We start from the raw sequence: 19,334 nt of genomic DNA, 5'->3' as shown, positions 1-19,334 counted from the left end.
AATCAAAAATTATATATACAAATATATATATATATATATATAATATATTTTAAAAATAAAGAATATTTTTAATTAATTAAATTAAAAATTTTTAAATTATCGATATTGAAAAGAAGACACTAATTACTAGTGTTATTTGTGTTAGAAAGAATTTTGAAAATTTTTGATTTCTTTGCGACGTTCTACTATCAAAGAACATGTTTTTGTTACTACTTCCACTGTTAATTGAGGGATAATCATTACAAAGTTGACCAACACACCAACAAACATCAACCATTCTATTGGAACTCATTCTTGATAAATGTGGTGGTAACAATTTTTTGGCTGAGATATTATTACATCTTGTATCTATAAGATATATTTTTATTAAAATAAATTTAAATATAATAATTTTTCAAATACCATTAATATATATTATTATATTTTAATAATAATAAGAATCTATATTTTTCAATTTTAATGTTTTTATATACATATATTGTAATATTATCTAATGAAAGAATTTTATTGAAACCATTTTCTATTAATTTTGTCATTTGATATTCTTACAAACAAAATCATTTTAAATAGATAAATTTTTCTTTTTGCTTATACTAACGGTAATCATAAAGATAAATTTTGATATATGATATTTTATTAAACATTATTAAAATAAAATTTTTTAAATATATTTAGATATAAATCATTGCTGTTATGGAGAATGCTTAAATGACAGTGAAATGATATATATATTTTTTTTTATTTTTATTATAGGTTTTATCAAATACAAATTATTTAAAATCTCTTTATATATTTATATCTTTTATTTAAAATAAATTTAATACACTCTAATAATATATACACCGGTTCTCATTAATAAGCTAAAAATAAATTATACTTTAATGACTTTTTATTAGAATGTGACACGAGATACTACTTGTTATAATATCATTTCATTAATTTAATTGATGTTTATTTGTCATTCTTTGGAGTTAACAAAAGCCAATATACATAAATCTTATCAATATAATAAAGTTTAATTTTATGATCCATTGAATCACAAAATAATATTTGATCATCAATTATTATTATCATTAAAATAATTAAGGTATTTGAAAAAAAAAGATACTTTTTGTATTAATATAAAAAACTAACCTAATACATTGTGTTTATTAACATTTCCTAATAAAATATCACCATGACGAAATACAGAAGAGAAACATCCTCTAATAACATTACTACCAATTTGTTGACCAGCAAGAATTTTTGGTTCTATTACAGTTACACAAAGTGAATGAGGACATTCTTGTATACCAATACGAGCATAATTTGGCATTGTATGACAATGATCAGTAAAATTTAATGGACGATAATAAACCTATAAAAAAAAATGTAAATAATTATCTTTTTCTTTAATTGATATTATTATTTCTTTTATTAATATTTGAGTATATTTATTATAATTTTATTATAAAAAATGTTTTTTAATAAAATATTAATAAATTCTTTACTTATTATTAAATTATACTAGAAAAGAAAATTTATATTAATAAAAACTATATATTTTATATTATTTTGTCTTTTATAGTATTTTGTAAAGAAAATTATCATCAACTATATATATAGATTTAATAATAACAAGTGCAAAGGGTTTTGATTAGAAAGATATATATATATATATATGTAAATATTCTTCTTTTCTTTTAATTTTTAACAATTTTTAAACTATTTAAGTATATATAAATTTAAGGAAGATTGTAAAAAGAAAATTGGGGTATGCCTGTATTTATAATGAAATTTTGTGATTTGTTATAGAAATCTTATTTATTTGATTATCTATATACATATGTATATATATGAAAGCTTTTCTAAAATGATTTTAACATGTTTAATAAAAATGACCAATTCATTTATTTGATTAGATAGTATTTGTTTGATAACACAACTATACAAACTACTAATTTAAAGAAGGAGAATAATATAATCAAATCTAACAAATAAATTGATATAATAAATAAGTTAATTTTTAAATTATATGATGATTCCTAATTATAATGATAGGAAAATAATTTTATAAAGAAATTACTTATTTAATTATTTTATAAAACTACAAATTATATTTTTTTTTTTATAAAAAAAATATATTTTAAGAAAAATCATACCTTTTCAAGATAAGACCAATGTTTTTCAAATTCCTCCGACATACAACTGTAACAATTTCTATCTTCTGACCTAAAATAATAAAAAAAAAAAGTTAAAAAAAATGAAGTAAAAATAAAATTTTTACCCGTGGTGGATGTATCCAGTAAAATGTTTTGCTGGATCTATCAACTGCACCCATAAAAATAGATAAAGAAATAATAAAATTTCTTTCCAATGAAACTTTAGCATTCATGTATATTATAATATGTGTTCCTTTCCGGCAAAACAACAAATTTTTTTTTTGATGTTTGCCTTATTGAAGCACTTTATATATATTTAAAAATTTATTTTATATATATTTGGTTATAAGGAAAAAAGAATTAAGTATTATTTAAAAATAATATACTCTATTTGTAGAAGTTAAAAAACTTAACCAGATAGTGATTAAGTGATAGGCCTATATCTAAAAGTTAAAATTTAAGATTTAAGAAATGGTATTTATATATGTATATATATATCTTTTGATAAAGGAAATGAATGTTATGTATTTATAATAACAAATTATATACTAACTTTCTATTAATGGTCCATTAAAAAATGTAAAAAAAAAATTATATTTATATATATACAAATAAAGAATTTACAAGAAATGATAAAGAGAGTTTTTATTTAAAAAAAAATTAAAGAAGAATAGGATTAATAAATCAGTGTGTCCTTTTCTATTTTTGTCTTTATTCTCTAAGTATTTAGAACAGTTAAAAAAAAAAAAAAGTTTATATAAAGTAGTATATTAAATGAAAATGTTTATTTAAAGAATTAAAAATTTTTATTTAAATTTTAAAAATCTTTTAAATAATAAAATGGCATATTGTTGTGATATCTATTACAATAAAAAATAATTTTACCTTGCAATAAAGATAAGAGAAGAAAAAAAAAGTGAAATAGATATTAAATATATATTTCAGAAGATTAAAAAGTTAATATTTTGTGTATCAAAATAAAATATATTTAATGATAACTTATGTAAATATAAAATATTTAAAAAGCTTAATATTTCTGGTAATATTTTTATTAAAAATATAACACAAAATTTATATCAATATAGTATATATATATATTTATTTATTTACTAAAATATTGTAGAAAAAAAAATTAAAGAAAGTAAATGGCCATTTTTCTTTGTTATCAAAATATAATAGGCTGACAAAAGGCGCCAATATAGAAGTATATGTATACGTAATCACAATAATATCTTGTTATATTGTTATATATTAGTAATAAAAAAAAAGATTATACAAAATAAAGTGTTAAGTGTTATCAAAAAAGTTTTACTCTTTTTTGAATAGGAAAAAATTAACAACTTAGAAAAATTTCTATATATAGTATAAAAAGATTCTTGAAGAATATAATACCATTTAACATTTCTTCATATATATGGTTTTGTTATATTTAAAATAATAGAAAGAAAATTAAATATATGTTAGTAAATAAATAAGGTGTAAAAAAAAAAGAATTTTTATATGAGTACACTTTTAATGTAGTATTTATATGATAATGATCATAAAAAAAAAACTAAATTATTATTCAATCATACATTTTTTTTATTATTTAAAGTGTAATTTTTGTTTTATTTATAAATAATATATAAATAATGAATAAGTGTAGTAAAATAAAAGGAAAGAATATTATAAAGGGTAAAAATAAGGAAAGGAGGAGAAATTAGGGAGAGGATACATAAGAAAAAGGATAAAGAATCATTAGGGTGATTTTTAAAAATGATTATCAAAACCATATAATAAATAAAATAAGAAGAGTTATAAAAGAGTCTCTAGTTTATTTTAAAAATTATATGTATCTAAAGTAAAGAGTTATCAAATTCAAATATATATATCTCAATATATATATAAAACTAATCTTCAAGTATTAAGAAGGAGGAGATATTTATTATAAAAAGTTTAGTATTGTGATAATAAATCTTGAACAATATATAAAATATATCTATGTGACATTCATTACTTGTTTTCTTAACACACAAAATAACATTGCCAAATTATTTATGTTAAAAATTAGATAAATAAAAATATTAAATAACTGTTAACTTTTGAAGTTATTATTATTATAGAAATAATAACCTTTTAGGATGTTTCAATTTTATTGTTTAGTTACCTTTTTTATAAATATATTTAAATATTATAGGTATAATATTTCTTTTACAAATAAAGATATAAATTACGAAATAGTATAAACAAACGATTAAGTTAATTTTTTTATTATTATTATTTAACTATTATTATTAATTGTTAGTAATGTTTAAATTTGATAAATTACTTCTAAATTAATCATTTTTAAACACCTATCAATCTTGATTATATAAACGTTAATAATTAAATTATATTTACTAATAAAAACTGTTACTTTTTATGATGTTATATAATTATTTACCCCTAACATTATTTAAGCCAATTTTTTTTATTTATTTTTTCTACTTTATATTTTATGAAAACAATTATTAAAGCAATTTTTTACAACAAAAAAAAAAGATATATACAAGAATATATTATTTTTTTAAAATAATTATTCTTTATCTTTTTTGTTAATAAATTCATTGTTACAATGATATACCTTTATCAATAATTTTTTTTTTTGCATTAATTTAGGAAAAAAAAACGTATAATAATATATATAAAAATAGACATTAAAATTATAGGGAAAAAAATTTTATCCAGGTATTTATAAAAACAAAAAGTACATGTTGAGTTGCTGAGAATTAATTATATACATACATATGTATATAAATATAAATTTAAAACTTTAGGTAAAAGAAACAGTAATATATAATAATATTTTTGTAATTATGGTAGGATTCTTCATAAATGTATAATAAATAAATTAAAACACTTTTTTTTCTAATAAAAAAAACATTAAATTAGTTGACATCATTAGTGAAATAAAAAATATATATGGACAATTAATATGATGTTGAAATATAATATAATTATAAAACTATATAAGAAAGTAATTTATTAAAAATATTTAAAAATTTTATACGTTTAGTTTATATTCATCTTTAATTTTAATAATAATAAAATGAAAAAAAAAATAAAAATAATTAAATATTTTTTTTATTATTTAAATTTAGAAAATATGTAAAAATTTACCTACTTACTTTAAAATAATAATATATATAGAATGGATAAATTTTTTTATCTCTTTAAATCAAATATCATTATTAATATAAAAATACCTTTTAATATTTTTACACCTTAAAACATAAAAGATAGATAGGTGAATGTATTTATCTTTTTCAAAATTTTAAATAAAAAAAAAAAAAGTTGAAATAAGATATGATATTGTAAATGGAGGATTTATAATGTGTAAAATAAAGAAAAATTTTTAATAGTTATTTCTTTTTTTAACCTTCTATTATCTCAGGTAATTGTGTGATAAATATTATTATTAAAAGAATAAAAATATTAATGACAAAATTTTTCTCACCTTATTATGAGAATATATGCTATTATATTTATATATATATATATTTATATTATAAGATAGAGAGAGATTTATTTCTTGAAGAAACATTTGTTATAGTTATATAAAAAAAATGAACTTACGTTATAATGAGATATATATATATATATATATATATAATGTTGAAAGAAAAAAAAAATAAATATTTATATAATATTTTTAAAAAGATATGATTTTTAAAAAAATATTTTAATTATACAAATGATGAAAATAATAGAAATAGTAATATATATATATGTACATATACTTTATCTTAATATAGGAGGATAGTAATTTTATAAATAGTTAAAAAAAAAATCAAAGTTTATCAAATGTAATAATATTTAAGTAGTTAGTTAAATAGATAACTATATATTCTATAAAAATGCCATTTTAAAGATTCTTTTAAATGGTTGTTATAGTTGTAAAAAAAAAAGTAAATTTTTAGAAGAAATAAATAATTTTAAGAAAATACATTTGATTATGGTCAATAACATGCTTGAAAAAAGGAAATGTTTCATGCTATTGTGACGTGTATACAAAATTAATGATATATTTTTATAGTTTTCATGTTAAATGATTCTAACAACATAATTGAATTTTTAAAAAAAAGTTAAAATAATATATAATGTTAAAAGAAAAAAAAAATTATAAATATAATGATATGAGAAAATTTATATATAAAATAAGTATTTTAGTAAAAAAAATAAAAAGTCATTTGTATATTTTTTTTTTAAAATTTATATAAGTGAAAATCTTTCATATGATGACATATTATTAAAGAAAAAAATTTATTAACTAAAATATCATAAATTAAATCTTTTTAGTATAAGTTTAATGTACTATATTATGAAATATGATTTGAAAAATGGATAACAAAAATTAATGATAGTATTAATTTTTATTATTATAAATCATTTAAATACTTAAAATTTAAAATAATGAAAAAATATAAAATATTTTTACTATATGTAAATATTATATAAATATGATTAATGTAAAAAAAAATTGCATGTATAATGATTCAAAAAAAAAAAAAATATTTATATATGTCTCTCTAACTATATAATATTTTATATTAATTTCTAAATACCCATTTTTACAGTAATAAAAATTATATAGAGAAGTATGGATAATTCATTTATATTAAAAGTCCTTCTAATGTAATCTAAAAAGTTTATTTTTATTTTCTTCCTCTTCAAAATTTTCTCCTCCTCATCATTTATTTTTCTCTCCAAAATGGAATGAAAAATAAAAATTTGTATATTGTTTCAAAATAGAAAAGAATAAAGTACATACAATAAAAATATGTTATATAACCATTTTTGAAGTGTTAACAATTAATATTGTCAAAAAGATTGTCAAAATTAAAATATTATATATTTATATAAATTTTGAAATATAAAAGATTTTAAAAATTTATAAATTTTAACTATTTAATTTAAAAATATTATATATAGATATATTATAAAACTTTCCAAACAATTTCGAAACATGCATAAATTTCAATAAATATAATACAAGTAATAATTTAGTGGATACACATTTAATATTTTATAAACTTTTAGTTTATCTCTCTTTTTTCATTCTTTTTGTTATATTTTATCATGTTTTTTTTTTTCTTCATTTAATTGTAATTTTTGTTAATGGCTACCACATAATGCATGTTATTTTTATAATAATGATATTTTTGGTTTATATGATTGAAGGAAAATTTTTTTGATGTTGAATACTCAATTTGGCGATAGATTATAAATATTATATATATATTATATATATATATACATATATATAAAATTTTTAAATTTGAAAGGAAATTTGTTGAAATTTTGTGAGATTAAGTCAGAATCATCAATAATTTTTAAATAAAAATTTTGTCGACGAGAGATTAACAAAGAATGATGATTTCCCTATTTTTTATTTGAATTTATTATTAATGTATTATCAATATCAATATCTTGTTTTGTTGAAGCACCTTCTATAGCATTTAAAATCATTTTTGTTGTATTACTATTAACATCTGTTGAAATATTTCCACTATCATCTTTGGTAATTCCACTTTCTATATTATTACTTGTAACTTTCTCCTCTTCATACATCTTTTTTCTATAAAATTAAAATAAATATAATTAATTAAAAATAAAGAACATTAATCAAGAATAATTTATTATATAATTATACTTACAAATTCTTGTCAACATTATTATTGTAATTAATTGAATCATAAGTTCTTTTAACACCAACAATTTGATTGCTTTTGCAACTATCACCAACAATACCTATTCCGGATACTTGAAGAACTTTTCTAGCTAATATATTTAAATTATTTTTTTTTGTAATTAAATTGTTATTCAATAATACTAATTGTATGGCTGCCTCATTTAGTAAATATTGAAGTTTATTTAATTTATTACCATTATATGACAAAAAAAGTGGTCCGGAACGACGTAATTCTTCAATAGTATAAACATTTGTTCTATTAGATAAAAGTGAATCGTTTTTTCTATAATAAATAAATAAATAATGTGTATACATATAAATAAATATATATATATTTATATTTATATTTATAAAAGAATTAATTAACATTTTTTTCTTTTTTTTTTTTGTCAAATATAAAATTATAGTGTACTTACATTTTTCGTTTATTTAACTTTACTCCAGACTCAGTATAATTTTGTATGACATAGGCAGACGCTTTCATTATACTGTCTGTCTCCGATTCAGACAACAAACCATCACTTGTTAGTTGAATAGAAATAGTATTATAAAATGTATTATTATCATCTGAATTTTTAAATAGATTTGCCATTTCTTCGGGTGTTAAACTACCAGAAGTATTTGATGTTTTATTACTATTACCTGATGATATGACGATTCCATTTTTAATTATATTTTTAGATGAATTTGAACAAACAGAAATAGGTGAAGAGCATGAACTTTTTATTGTCATAGCATGATTTGGTGTTGATGTATTTGATCTTGAATTTTGGGAATTTATTGAATTTGAAATGGATAATGTTTGATTAAGTAAAGCTTTAGCATTATTAATAGTTGTTATTGGTGTTGAAATATTATTATTAACATTTATTATATTGTTAATATTAGATAATGTGTTAGTATTTAAATTTCCTCCAAATAAATTAGGAATAAGGTATGATAAAGAATTAATTGTACCATTTTCCTCTCCATGACCATTTATAATATCATTTCCATTACCCATACTTCCATTATTTTGTGAAGCTATTATGGCAACAGTCAATTCTCTTGCGGCTGTCCTTAAAAAGGTATCACGATCCTGAGAAAATTCATGTAATGTTCTTTGAAATCTCCTAACATGAAGTGGTTTTGATGCCATTCCAACAAGAGACATTATTTCTAAAAATTCATTTTCATCAGTTTTCATTATGTAATCAATATCATCACCACCTTGTGAAATAAATACATCATAATATTGCATAAGATTAGCTTTGAATAACACCGCCTGTAATTGCCATTCAGAAGCAGATGCTGCTGGTTTTAAACAACACATACTCAAAGCTGGAGGTAAAGTATTCATATTTTTTTTAATACTTGGTTTTTTTCTTTTTGATATTTATCTTTTGTAGGTAGTTTTGATTAAAATTGTTTGGTATAAAGAAATTATTTAAAAAAAAAAGATAAACTTTTCAAAAATATTATGAGTATAGTACCCAGAAAGTGGTTGTGACTGAAATAAAATATAATATATAATATTCTTTTTTTTTTTTGTAAATTAAAAAGTAATTTTACTATTAAAACAAGTGTATTGTAAAGACAATATAATGTATAAATGACTATATGATAAATTTAAAAAAAAAAAAAAAGATGAAACAATTTATTATGACGTCTAGAAATTTTTGTCTCTCCTACACAATAAAGTGTATGTTTTATTTATTAAAATATAATATAAAATGCTTATTTAATCTTTTTATATAAAATCTTTTATATTATATGTGAAGATTGTCTTAATAAACATTATAAAAAGGATGGTAAAAGCTGATAAGGATAAGAGAGAGAGAAAAAGAGACATAAAAAGAGATGTAAAATTTCAATTAAAAAAATTTTAATGAATCTAATTAAGGAAAAAAATTTTTTTAATATATGCATAAAGAAGACAATTTTAACTATCTTTGAATAATTTTTCAACATTTTGTAACATAAAATTTTCTAGTTACAATATAATTATAAAGGGGATTTTTATATAATAAACTTTTTTTTAAAAAAAAAGTATTCATAAAGAAGAGACTTTGAAAGTGTTAAAGAAAGTACTTTTTTATTTTGTAAAAAGTAAATTTATTAGAAAGAAAAAGGGTATACTAATAAGAATTGTAAGGGGTTATATATTTATTGAGAGTACCGTTGTAAATAAATTATTTGCGACGAAGTGTCACTTGGCCGATAAACTTTTTTTTTATATATATATATATGAAAAAAGACTCTTGATATTTGTTAGTGTTACATATATATATATATCGCTTGCTTTACCAATCATATTATATATAATGTAAAAAAATGTTTCAAAGTATTAGGGTGATCGTACAAAAAGGTAGTTGATAGTAAAAATGATAGAACAAACTAAAATATGCATGTTTAAATTTTTATACGCAAAAAAAGAAATTTTTACATACTTTTTTTTTATAATTATTTTATTTAGTTTGTCTTTTGCCTAGACATCAAGAAAAAGCAAATGAAAAGTTATCTCTTATTTCAAATAAATTTATTTTATCAATCTTCGGTCTTGCAATCTATTTTAGCTGGTCAATTTATGATAATTGCGAAATGAACAGTTCTACTGAACAATCGTACCAGCCACAAACTATTATAATATACGCGGCGCACAGATGTTTTTTTTTTTATTTTTAGAAAAAAAAAAATTATTGGCAGTCCCTTTATAAATAAATATATAAATACATATATACAAATATATATATATAAAGATTTTAAACAAGAATAAAAGAGAGAGAGAGAGAAAAATACACGCTATTTTTTTTAAACTTTAAAATAATCATTTTATGTAGAAACAGTTCAAGATTAAAAGCTTAATCTTTAAATATATGTACATATATTAATATTACATATAAAGAATATTGCTTAAAAAAAGTTAGACTGAATGATGTGTACACGAACAAATATTGTATGTATATGGCGAGACCCAATTAAAATATAAAAAAAAAAAAAAAAAAGAAAAGTGAGAGAGACAAATTTGGACAATGAAGGTTAATATAAATATTTTAATTGAAGTATAGAAAAATGATCATGATTAAAATAGCTTTGATAAGTGATATATAAAATAGTATTTAAATATATATGTTTAATAAAGATTTAGTTTGTGTTTTATATTAAGTGGGCATATCTAAATATTTCGTAATAATATTCAATCATAAATAAATTTTTATAATATCACAATAACAAAACAAAACACGCTAGAAATAAAAAAAAAATGTCTTTACTACTTAAATATTATATATTGTTAAAAAGCACTATTACAAAATGTTTCCTTTAAATATAAAAATTAAAATATATTTTGTAAGTCTCTCTTATAAATGACGAAAAAATACTTTCGCAACAAATTTGCAACAGCCAAAAAATACTTTTCATAAAATAAGATATATTAATATATAAATATACATGTCTATATGACTTAAGAAAAAAAAAATAAAAGAAATTTATTTAAATAATCAAAATTATTAAAAAATTAATAAGGACATCATTTAATAATTGTTTAATAGAGGGATTAAATATCATTTTATTTAAATATAATCCAAGAAAATTATATTATCAAAAAGAGACAACAAGAAATTTTCATCATTAAACTTTGAAAGGGCCGTTGTTATAGATTATTTTACAACGGAAAGCAAATAAAACAACGATCAGTTAAGAAATGCTTAGTTAAAAAAATTTCAAGGAAAAAATTAGAACAGGCAGCTAAAGATTGCATGTGAAAAAAGATTTAGTAATTGAATGTGTGAGATAGTCATTGTCTATATTTCATTCTAAATATAATATAAAGTATAGCCAGGTGATAAGGAATATAGTCTAAAAAATTTATATTTAAAAAAAGTTATAAAACTGTGGCAACTTTTTGAGGAATAGCTAATGGATGAGAGAGAGACATTTTATGTATTAAGCTGATAAAATATTTAAAATGTCAGAAGGGGCAAAACCTTTGGTAGAGGTACATTAAATAAAATGACTACATAAAAAAGCTTTTTTAAAATCCAAGTCTGATTTTTTAATATAATACACTCTTGGTCTATCATCATCCAATGGCGACACCCTTTTTTACATTTATTGCAATATTTTATAATCACTAGGCGCCTATAACTAAATTTTTTTTTTTCTTATTTCTTAAAAAAAAAAATAAATAAATAAAAAGTTACATTAACGATAGTGTATGATTTGTCAATGTCGCCTTTAACAACTACAAAATATATATCTCTCTTAATATGTTTTAAAATACATTTCTCGTCATATTATAATTAAAAAAATAGTTTTAAAAAAGTGTAGCTAAAAGAATTTGTTATATAATTAACTAAAAAGGTCATATAAAAATAGAAGTTACAAAAAAAAAAAATAGTATTATCAAGAAAGTGTAAATTAATTTTTTTTGCCGAAATTTACAATATATATTTGCTTAATGTACCATTTTATAATAAAAGAATCTTAAAGGCGTTTTTTTTTATCACCAGACAGCTCATATCTCTTAATGATCAAATAAATAATTTTTTTTACCAAAAAATACTTGTTTTTGAAGGTAATAGTAAAAAAAAATTAAAAAAATTAAAACGAAATAATGTTGAGATGCAACTTGTCCTGTCATATATCACTACAAGGATTCATATAATGCTGTAATGTATATAATATAATAATATAAAAGCACCGCATTCTACAGAAACAATAGCATCAAATTATATCAATCTCCGTTTAAAAATTCAAATATGTATGAGGAGAAGATGGGGAGACGGAAAAATCAAACATCACATTGTTGTACCATTTAATATTCCACAAATTGTCTTTTGCTTCACGAATAATATTTCACCCTAATGCTCTTTTATAACAATTGAAATTTTTTTAGAAGTATAAAAAAAATAAAATATAATGATTATGAGGGATTCTAAATATATATATATTGCTGTATTAACAAAAAAAAAACTGTCATTTAACAAAACTTTTTTAAACTTGTCCTACATATTTTAAATCATGAAACTTTTTAATATTTTTGATGGTTTACTATAATAATAAAAGGTTTTATTGTCTAGAGGCAAAAAATATAACGAACATATAAAAAGGATTATCAGAAACCATGAAATTCTAATTTATCATTAAACTATGTGTTTAATAAATGTATAAATTTAAAAAAAAAAAGATTAACTAAATAAAATGAAAGATAGAGAGAGAGAGAGAGAGAGAAAAATTTTTACAATTTTTGAGTAGATACTATTTTAACATTTTACAAGTGCCTTTATTTTTCCGTCATTTTTTCATATACATTCTTTATGTACACTTTAAAAAGAAAATGCCAAAAATTGTATTAATTGCCTTCTAACAGAAGCATAGATGGATGACTTTATTACATCGAGATTAAATAAAATAGAGTTTCTTTATATTGCAAAAAAGTGTTTAAAGAAATAAAAATTTATAACATATTTATATATATATATATATATATATATATATATATATGTATACAAAGCAATTGAAAGTTAGTATTAAAACATTTTATCTCAAAATAACGATTAATGGCTTTTTTTTTAATAATTTGACAAAAAATAATAAAGGACTTCATTAAGATCTCTAAAGAGAGATTATCAATAACATCTTTGATAACAAAAGCAATTTTTTAAATCAAAACATTTTGTTTTATTAATGTTACTGATTTAATGTATTTTTGATAAATGATAAAAAAAACTCGGGAATGTAAATAACACTACTTTATTTTCTCTACAGCATCAGACAAAATTATACTTTTCTTTATCTTTTATCCCTGAAATTGTAAAAATATATTTATATATTATATACATATATATTACATTTTTAAAATAATTTAAAAAAAAAAAAAATTATATATTATATTATTTTTTAAAGAAATAATAATATATAAGTTCAAATCTAAACAAAATTTAAAAAATAAATAAAAATCATTTCTTTTTCATTTTTAAAAAATAATATTTTAAACATTTTTAATTAACAAAAGTCATTATTAAAATTTTATAAGTATATTGTAGGTATGTTAAGAAAATGATTAAAAAAATAATTAAATAATTGAGATGAAGATATAGATATACTATATTTTTAACGAAGATTTTTTTTTAATGAACCGTTACATTTGCAAAAATGAAAATATGTATTATATTTTAAATTGCAGAAAAAAAAAGATGACGATAGTTTTAAATTAAAACTATAAATGAATAATTATTTTTTTTTCTTGTTTCAATGAATGATATAATGATAAACATTCTTGTCTTGAATATTTATTTGATTGTAGAGGCACCATCATCATCATCATTTCATCTTATTTATAGTCAAAGGCCAACTTTTGAATGAAATTACAAAAAAAATGATAAGCATGATATTAAATAAAAATTTAATAAGTATGTCTGTTACAGGCTATAGTATGATTGTGAATTTTTATATAAATATAAAATATATGCATTTATAAATTAATTTTTTGAACCATTCACATGTAGTATTTCAGGGTTAGTATTAATAATTTTTGTTAAAAGCCCTTCCATATATCCTTTTAATGCTGTAATTTTTTCATCCTTTAAAGAACATTCTCGTTGAAGTTCTTGAATGATAGATAACATTTCTTCTTTTGATAATGTTATATCTGCTTGTGATGTAACGCCTGATGATGAGTTTAAAGAATTAATATCTTGGGATGGATAACCCTTATCTGTTGATATAGTATTATAAATATTTGTATTATCAGGATGATTACTTTTTTGATGTTGTAAATTACATTTCTCCTCATAGACATCTTCAAATGTCATATTACTTTTACTTTTTCCTTTTGATGAAAAAATATTTTTTTTTAAAAAATTATTACTACCAAAAGAAGATTCTTTTATTGAATTTTTTTGTTGAGGTGGTAAAGTTTTAGAATTATTGATAGATTGTAATTGTGTTAAAGAAGGATTACGTGATATAGAATAATTAGATCTATCTTCTACCCCAGGTGGTACAGGTGAATCTGAACCAAATGCTAAAGCATCAGAACATATTGAAGAATAAGAACCACGTCTCGAAAGACTAAATGATGCTAATGATTGTGTATCTTTACTTTTCTTTTTTCCAAAATGTATTTTTCTTTTTAATTTATCCATGCGACTTTCTTTAATTCCAAATGAGTTTAAAGAATACATTGAAACAGCTGAAACAAGAGACCTATTAAATTTAAAACTAATCATTATTTTCCCTCTCTCTTTTATATCATTCTTTTTTTTTTTTAATGGAAACCAAGATGGTTCTTCAAAACCAATTAATTCTTGTAGATAAAATGTCATATTTGCCAATACTTCAGATGATGATGATGAGTCAACCTTTGAATAATTTTCTACCACTATTGTTAATTTTGTATCATCAGGTTGAAGGTTACTATAAATTATATATAAGGAAAAAAAAGGATAAACAATTGTAGTAATATTATATTAATAAGAAAATTAAAAACTTACAATTCACAACTTTGATCCCATTGAACAGTACCATTATTAGTTGTAATACGATCAGTGGATACTTCACTTTTCCATGATCCTTTACCAGTAACTTTTAAGATAACCGACACATTTAGTGGTTGATTCTTTTTGCTGACTAATCCTTCTGCTTTTACAACTTTAAAAATATATATTAAAAAAAAATATTACCAACAGTTGATATTACTACTTATTAAATATTAAATGTAATTATTATTAGTAATTATTTCGTTAAATCAATATGATAATATTTATTGAAAAAATATTTTCTTTTTTTTTTTAAAGAGACCTATCTATATATTATTATGACATTTTATGGATACGTGGGGAAGTAACAAAAATAAGATTTATATTTAAAAAAAAAACATACCATGAACAATAAAATTACCTTCATCTGACGTCACCATTATACATTAAAATGTAATATATATTGTAATAATAAAAATAAACCGTACAAAATAAAAAAAAAGTTATACTTTTTTTTTTGTAACTTTAAAAGATTTTAACAGAAATATAATTGTATATTATAGATATTTTTGAATAAGAAGCTACAAATAACTGATTGTTATCTTGTATAATGTTATGATTATAATTTTTAATATTATTACTACAACAACAGATACACCTTACCACTAAAAAGTTTTATAAGTTCAATATTACTTTCATATATGATATTTTAAACCTACACCAAAACGATAAAAAGAGTGATTTTAGAAATAGAAGAAGGTAAAAGAGAGAGAGAATGAGTTGGAAATATAGAAAAATCTAATAGACGATCAATATAATAAATATTATTTTTGTTGTTCTATAAAACCAACGGAGAATTGAATGAGTTATATATATATATAATACTTATAAATTTATTCTTTATAAAAATAATCGTTTTATAAATTTTTTAAAACACTTAACATCATATAGTCAAATTTTCTTAACATATACTTTTCTGTTTCATATTATTAGTAACGTTATACTTTTATTTTATTATTAAAGAAACAGATAGAGTGAAAGAAATAAAATGAAAAATAAATCAAAAAAATAAAAACAAGAAACATTATAATAATATATGTATAAAAACTTTTTATTAAAAATAAATTTTTTTTAATAAATTGACTTTGATATATATGAAGATATCTTTTTGATCATGTACTCTATATTTGGTTATTTATTCATTTCTCTTTTTGTATTACGTTTGTATTAATAAAATAAAAAATAAATTTATTACATACTTTTTTTTTATCGGATAAAAACTTTTATAAATAAAAATGTACAATCAAATAGAAAGAATAAATTTAATATCTTGTTTTAATTATCTTTTTTTTTTAAATCAATTACTTTACAATAATTTTAATTTTCTTTTTAAAAAATTATGTTTATTGATGTTTCTTGGAAGGGTGTTGCGTTACAAATAACATTATTGTTAAAAAAAAGTAGAATTTTATACATTTCCTAATAATATTAATTTTTTTTTAAAATTTTTTTTTGTTAATAAACTTATATGGACGAGTACTATTAAAATTAATTTTTTTTTGTTACATTTGTAATTAAAATATATAAATAAAATAAGATTTTTTTTTATATTTTAGAAATAGATATGGGTCAAAATAGTGAGGAATATGTATTAGGAATACCACAATTACCAAATACCATTAACAAGTCATTAATTGATGAGTATCCATCTATTATTGTCAGAGTAAGTCAATTTTTTTATCAATGTGTTCTAATAATTATCTATCATAGGGTGGAATAATTGTTACAGGTCTAGTTAGTCTTGGTATCTATCTTAAAACATCTCCATCTGTAAGTGAATAAATTATCTTTTTAATCATTCAAGCAAAATATAATTTTTTTTTTAATTTTTTTTTAGTTCCGTCGTTTTAAACATGTCAGTCAAATACCAAAGATGTTTTATGATAAAGAAATTTTGATGAAAGGTATTGTTAAAGATGTTTCTTTAACAGGAAAATTTAGTATTGAACATTTACCATTAATTAAAGTTTCATTAATCAATACTTCAAAAGGTATCAAACCAATTAATGTTAATCTTGCTGGTATTGAGTTAAGTAATGAAGGTATAGATACAATAACAAAGAAAATGAAAATTATTAATAAACAAATTAATTTTAAAGTTATCAAACCAACATTAAATGATAAAAATTGTGTTGATGGAGAGATTATTGTAAAAACAACACCATTTACAAATGTCAACTTGTCCCAATATCTAGTTAGAAAAGGATTTGCAAAAATATTAAAACCAACAAATGAAGATCATGTTAAAACACTTGAAAACAACAAAGCATATGCTAAGTTAATTAAAAATCTTTTAATATCTGAGAGTATTGCTGATAGGAGAGGTATTGGTGTATGGGAGAAACAATCATGGGTTGAAAATGTTCAAACAATTTCAGAAAATACAGTAAAATCTATAAAAAATTCACCATTAACTAAATTAGGTGTATGTTTTCAATGATATTTTTTAATTTATAATTTGACTACTTTTTTCTAGAGTTTGACTGGAACAATATTAAAAGATGCTAGTTATGTTATCTTATTTACATTATCAACAACATACCATACTATTTTAGCTACAGCAACCTATACAAAAGATAGGTATATTAAATTAGCAAATATTATAAAAAAAATTGCAAGTCGTTATAACAATTCAACAAAAAAAATAAGTGGAAAATAATAAACATTAATTAGTATATTTTTTTCAAAATTAAAGTGGAAAGAAAGAAAATCAAATAACATATGGTTTTTTTTATATATCTAATTAATTTGTTTTATTACTATTATTCTACTAAAAATAAATTAGGCTTATTAAAATCATTTTTATAATATTAGCATCTTATGACAATAAAATATTAAGATATTTTAATTAATTAAACAACATATAATTATATAAAAAATTAAAATAATGTATTATTAAAGATATTGTTTAAGTATTAAATGTTTTTTACACTGATAATATACACAATTTTTTTTTAATATTACTGAAAAAAAAAGAAAAAAAGACATTTAATATTATAAAAGTTGCTAATAAATAAATAAATTAATTAAAAATAAACTTTTAATTTTTTTTATTAATTGATTTTAGTCAAATTAAAATAGAAAAGTTATTAATATATTAAGAGTAATTTGCTACTTTTAAAAATATTTAATACAATAAATGTGAAAAACTTATTTTTTTTTGGACAATTAAAAAAATATTTCATTTTTCATGATTTATGTTTATTTTTGTGAAATAAAAACAATTTAAGTTCAATTGTATTACTTTTTTTAAATGTTGTTTTATAATATAATTCACTTTTATTGATGAATTTGTCATTAAATCAAATATAAATTTCAATAATTATTTAAGAAAATTTGTTACAAATTCTAAATGTATAAATTTAAAACCAACTAGATTTGACCATTAAAATATTATTCTTTTCAAAATAAAAAAATATAATTGCTTATTTAAATAAATTTCATAATATATTATTTAGAACATTAAAAACAACAAATATTTATACTATTTGTTGTTCATCCAATAATTTCGATCCAATAATATAAATATATAAGTTCACATTTGGTGATGAAATCTTAAAATTTAAAACTTATAGAAGTTATATAGAAAGATTATACTATAAATTTATGTATTAATCTAGAAGCTTCAAACTTAACACACTGATAAATTTCATAAAAATAAAATTTTACAAAAATAAATATTTAAATTGCATGTGCCGGTAGAATTGTGTAAACAGTTAAACTCTTTTCATGTAAATTTTTTTAAACAATTATTTTATCAAGTAAATAATTAAAAAAACAAAAAACTAAACACTTAGTTATATAATATTATTTCAAATAGGATTATTTATACGTAAAAATGTATGGTACCTATATATACATAGATATTAATAATACATTATAATTAGTGTAATTTTATAACATTATTAAAAAAAATAAAGTCTATAATTATAATTATAAATATATTTCTTTGTGCTATTTGAT

At 19.3% G+C, this 19,334-nt stretch overlaps 4 protein-coding genes across 4 annotated transcripts; 1 reads left to right on the top strand and 3 right to left on the bottom strand.

The window, feature by feature from the left end:
- Positions 1 to 91: 91 nt before the first annotated feature.
- Positions 92 to 2,370, bottom strand: SRAE_X000103300 (Caenorhabditis elegans ly-6-related family-containing protein; the record flags this gene model as incomplete). The annotated part of the gene is made up of 4 exons (XM_024647585.1): positions 92 to 348; positions 1,135 to 1,357; positions 2,142 to 2,211; positions 2,267 to 2,370. The coding sequence occupies 4 exons, from the start codon at positions 2,368 to 2,370 to the stop codon at positions 92 to 94; spliced, it is 654 nt and encodes a 217-aa protein (XP_024498493.1).
- A 5,171-nt stretch (positions 2,371 to 7,541) lies between these two features.
- SRAE_X000103200 (NGFI-A-binding protein homolog) lies at positions 7,542 to 9,190 on the bottom strand (the record flags this gene model as incomplete). The annotated part of the gene is made up of 4 exons (XM_024647474.1): positions 7,542 to 7,737; positions 7,817 to 7,940; positions 8,046 to 8,134; positions 8,268 to 9,190. 4 exons carry the CDS (start codon positions 9,188 to 9,190, stop codon positions 7,542 to 7,544), a joined length of 1,332 nt encoding a protein of 443 aa, XP_024498492.1.
- Positions 9,191 to 14,312: 5,122 nt separating this feature from the next.
- Positions 14,313 to 15,751, bottom strand: SRAE_X000103100 (C2 domain and Rab-binding domain FIP-RBD-containing protein; the record flags this gene model as incomplete). Its single annotated transcript, XM_024647363.1, has 3 exons — positions 14,313 to 15,249; positions 15,327 to 15,483; positions 15,715 to 15,751. The coding sequence occupies 3 exons, from the start codon at positions 15,749 to 15,751 to the stop codon at positions 14,313 to 14,315; spliced, it is 1,131 nt and encodes a 376-aa protein (XP_024498491.1).
- A 1,184-nt stretch (positions 15,752 to 16,935) lies between these two features.
- SRAE_X000103000 (Protein C3orf33) lies at positions 16,936 to 18,030 on the top strand (the record flags this gene model as incomplete). Its single annotated transcript, XM_024647251.1, has 5 exons — positions 16,936 to 17,034; positions 17,082 to 17,141; positions 17,209 to 17,413; positions 17,471 to 17,796; positions 17,848 to 18,030. 5 exons carry the CDS (start codon positions 16,936 to 16,938, stop codon positions 18,028 to 18,030), a joined length of 873 nt encoding a protein of 290 aa, XP_024498490.1.
- Between the last annotated feature and the right edge of the window lie 1,304 nt (positions 18,031 to 19,334).

Source organism: Strongyloides ratti, scaffold srae_chrx_scaffold0000002 (assembly GCF_001040885.1).
Source record: "Strongyloides ratti genome assembly S_ratti_ED321, scaffold srae_chrx_scaffold0000002".
In the NCBI taxonomy this organism is placed as follows: domain Eukaryota; kingdom Metazoa; phylum Nematoda; class Chromadorea; order Rhabditida; family Strongyloididae; genus Strongyloides; species Strongyloides ratti.
Note: the sequence above shows the minus strand (reverse complement) of the source record. Positions and strands in the feature narration are given on the sequence as shown.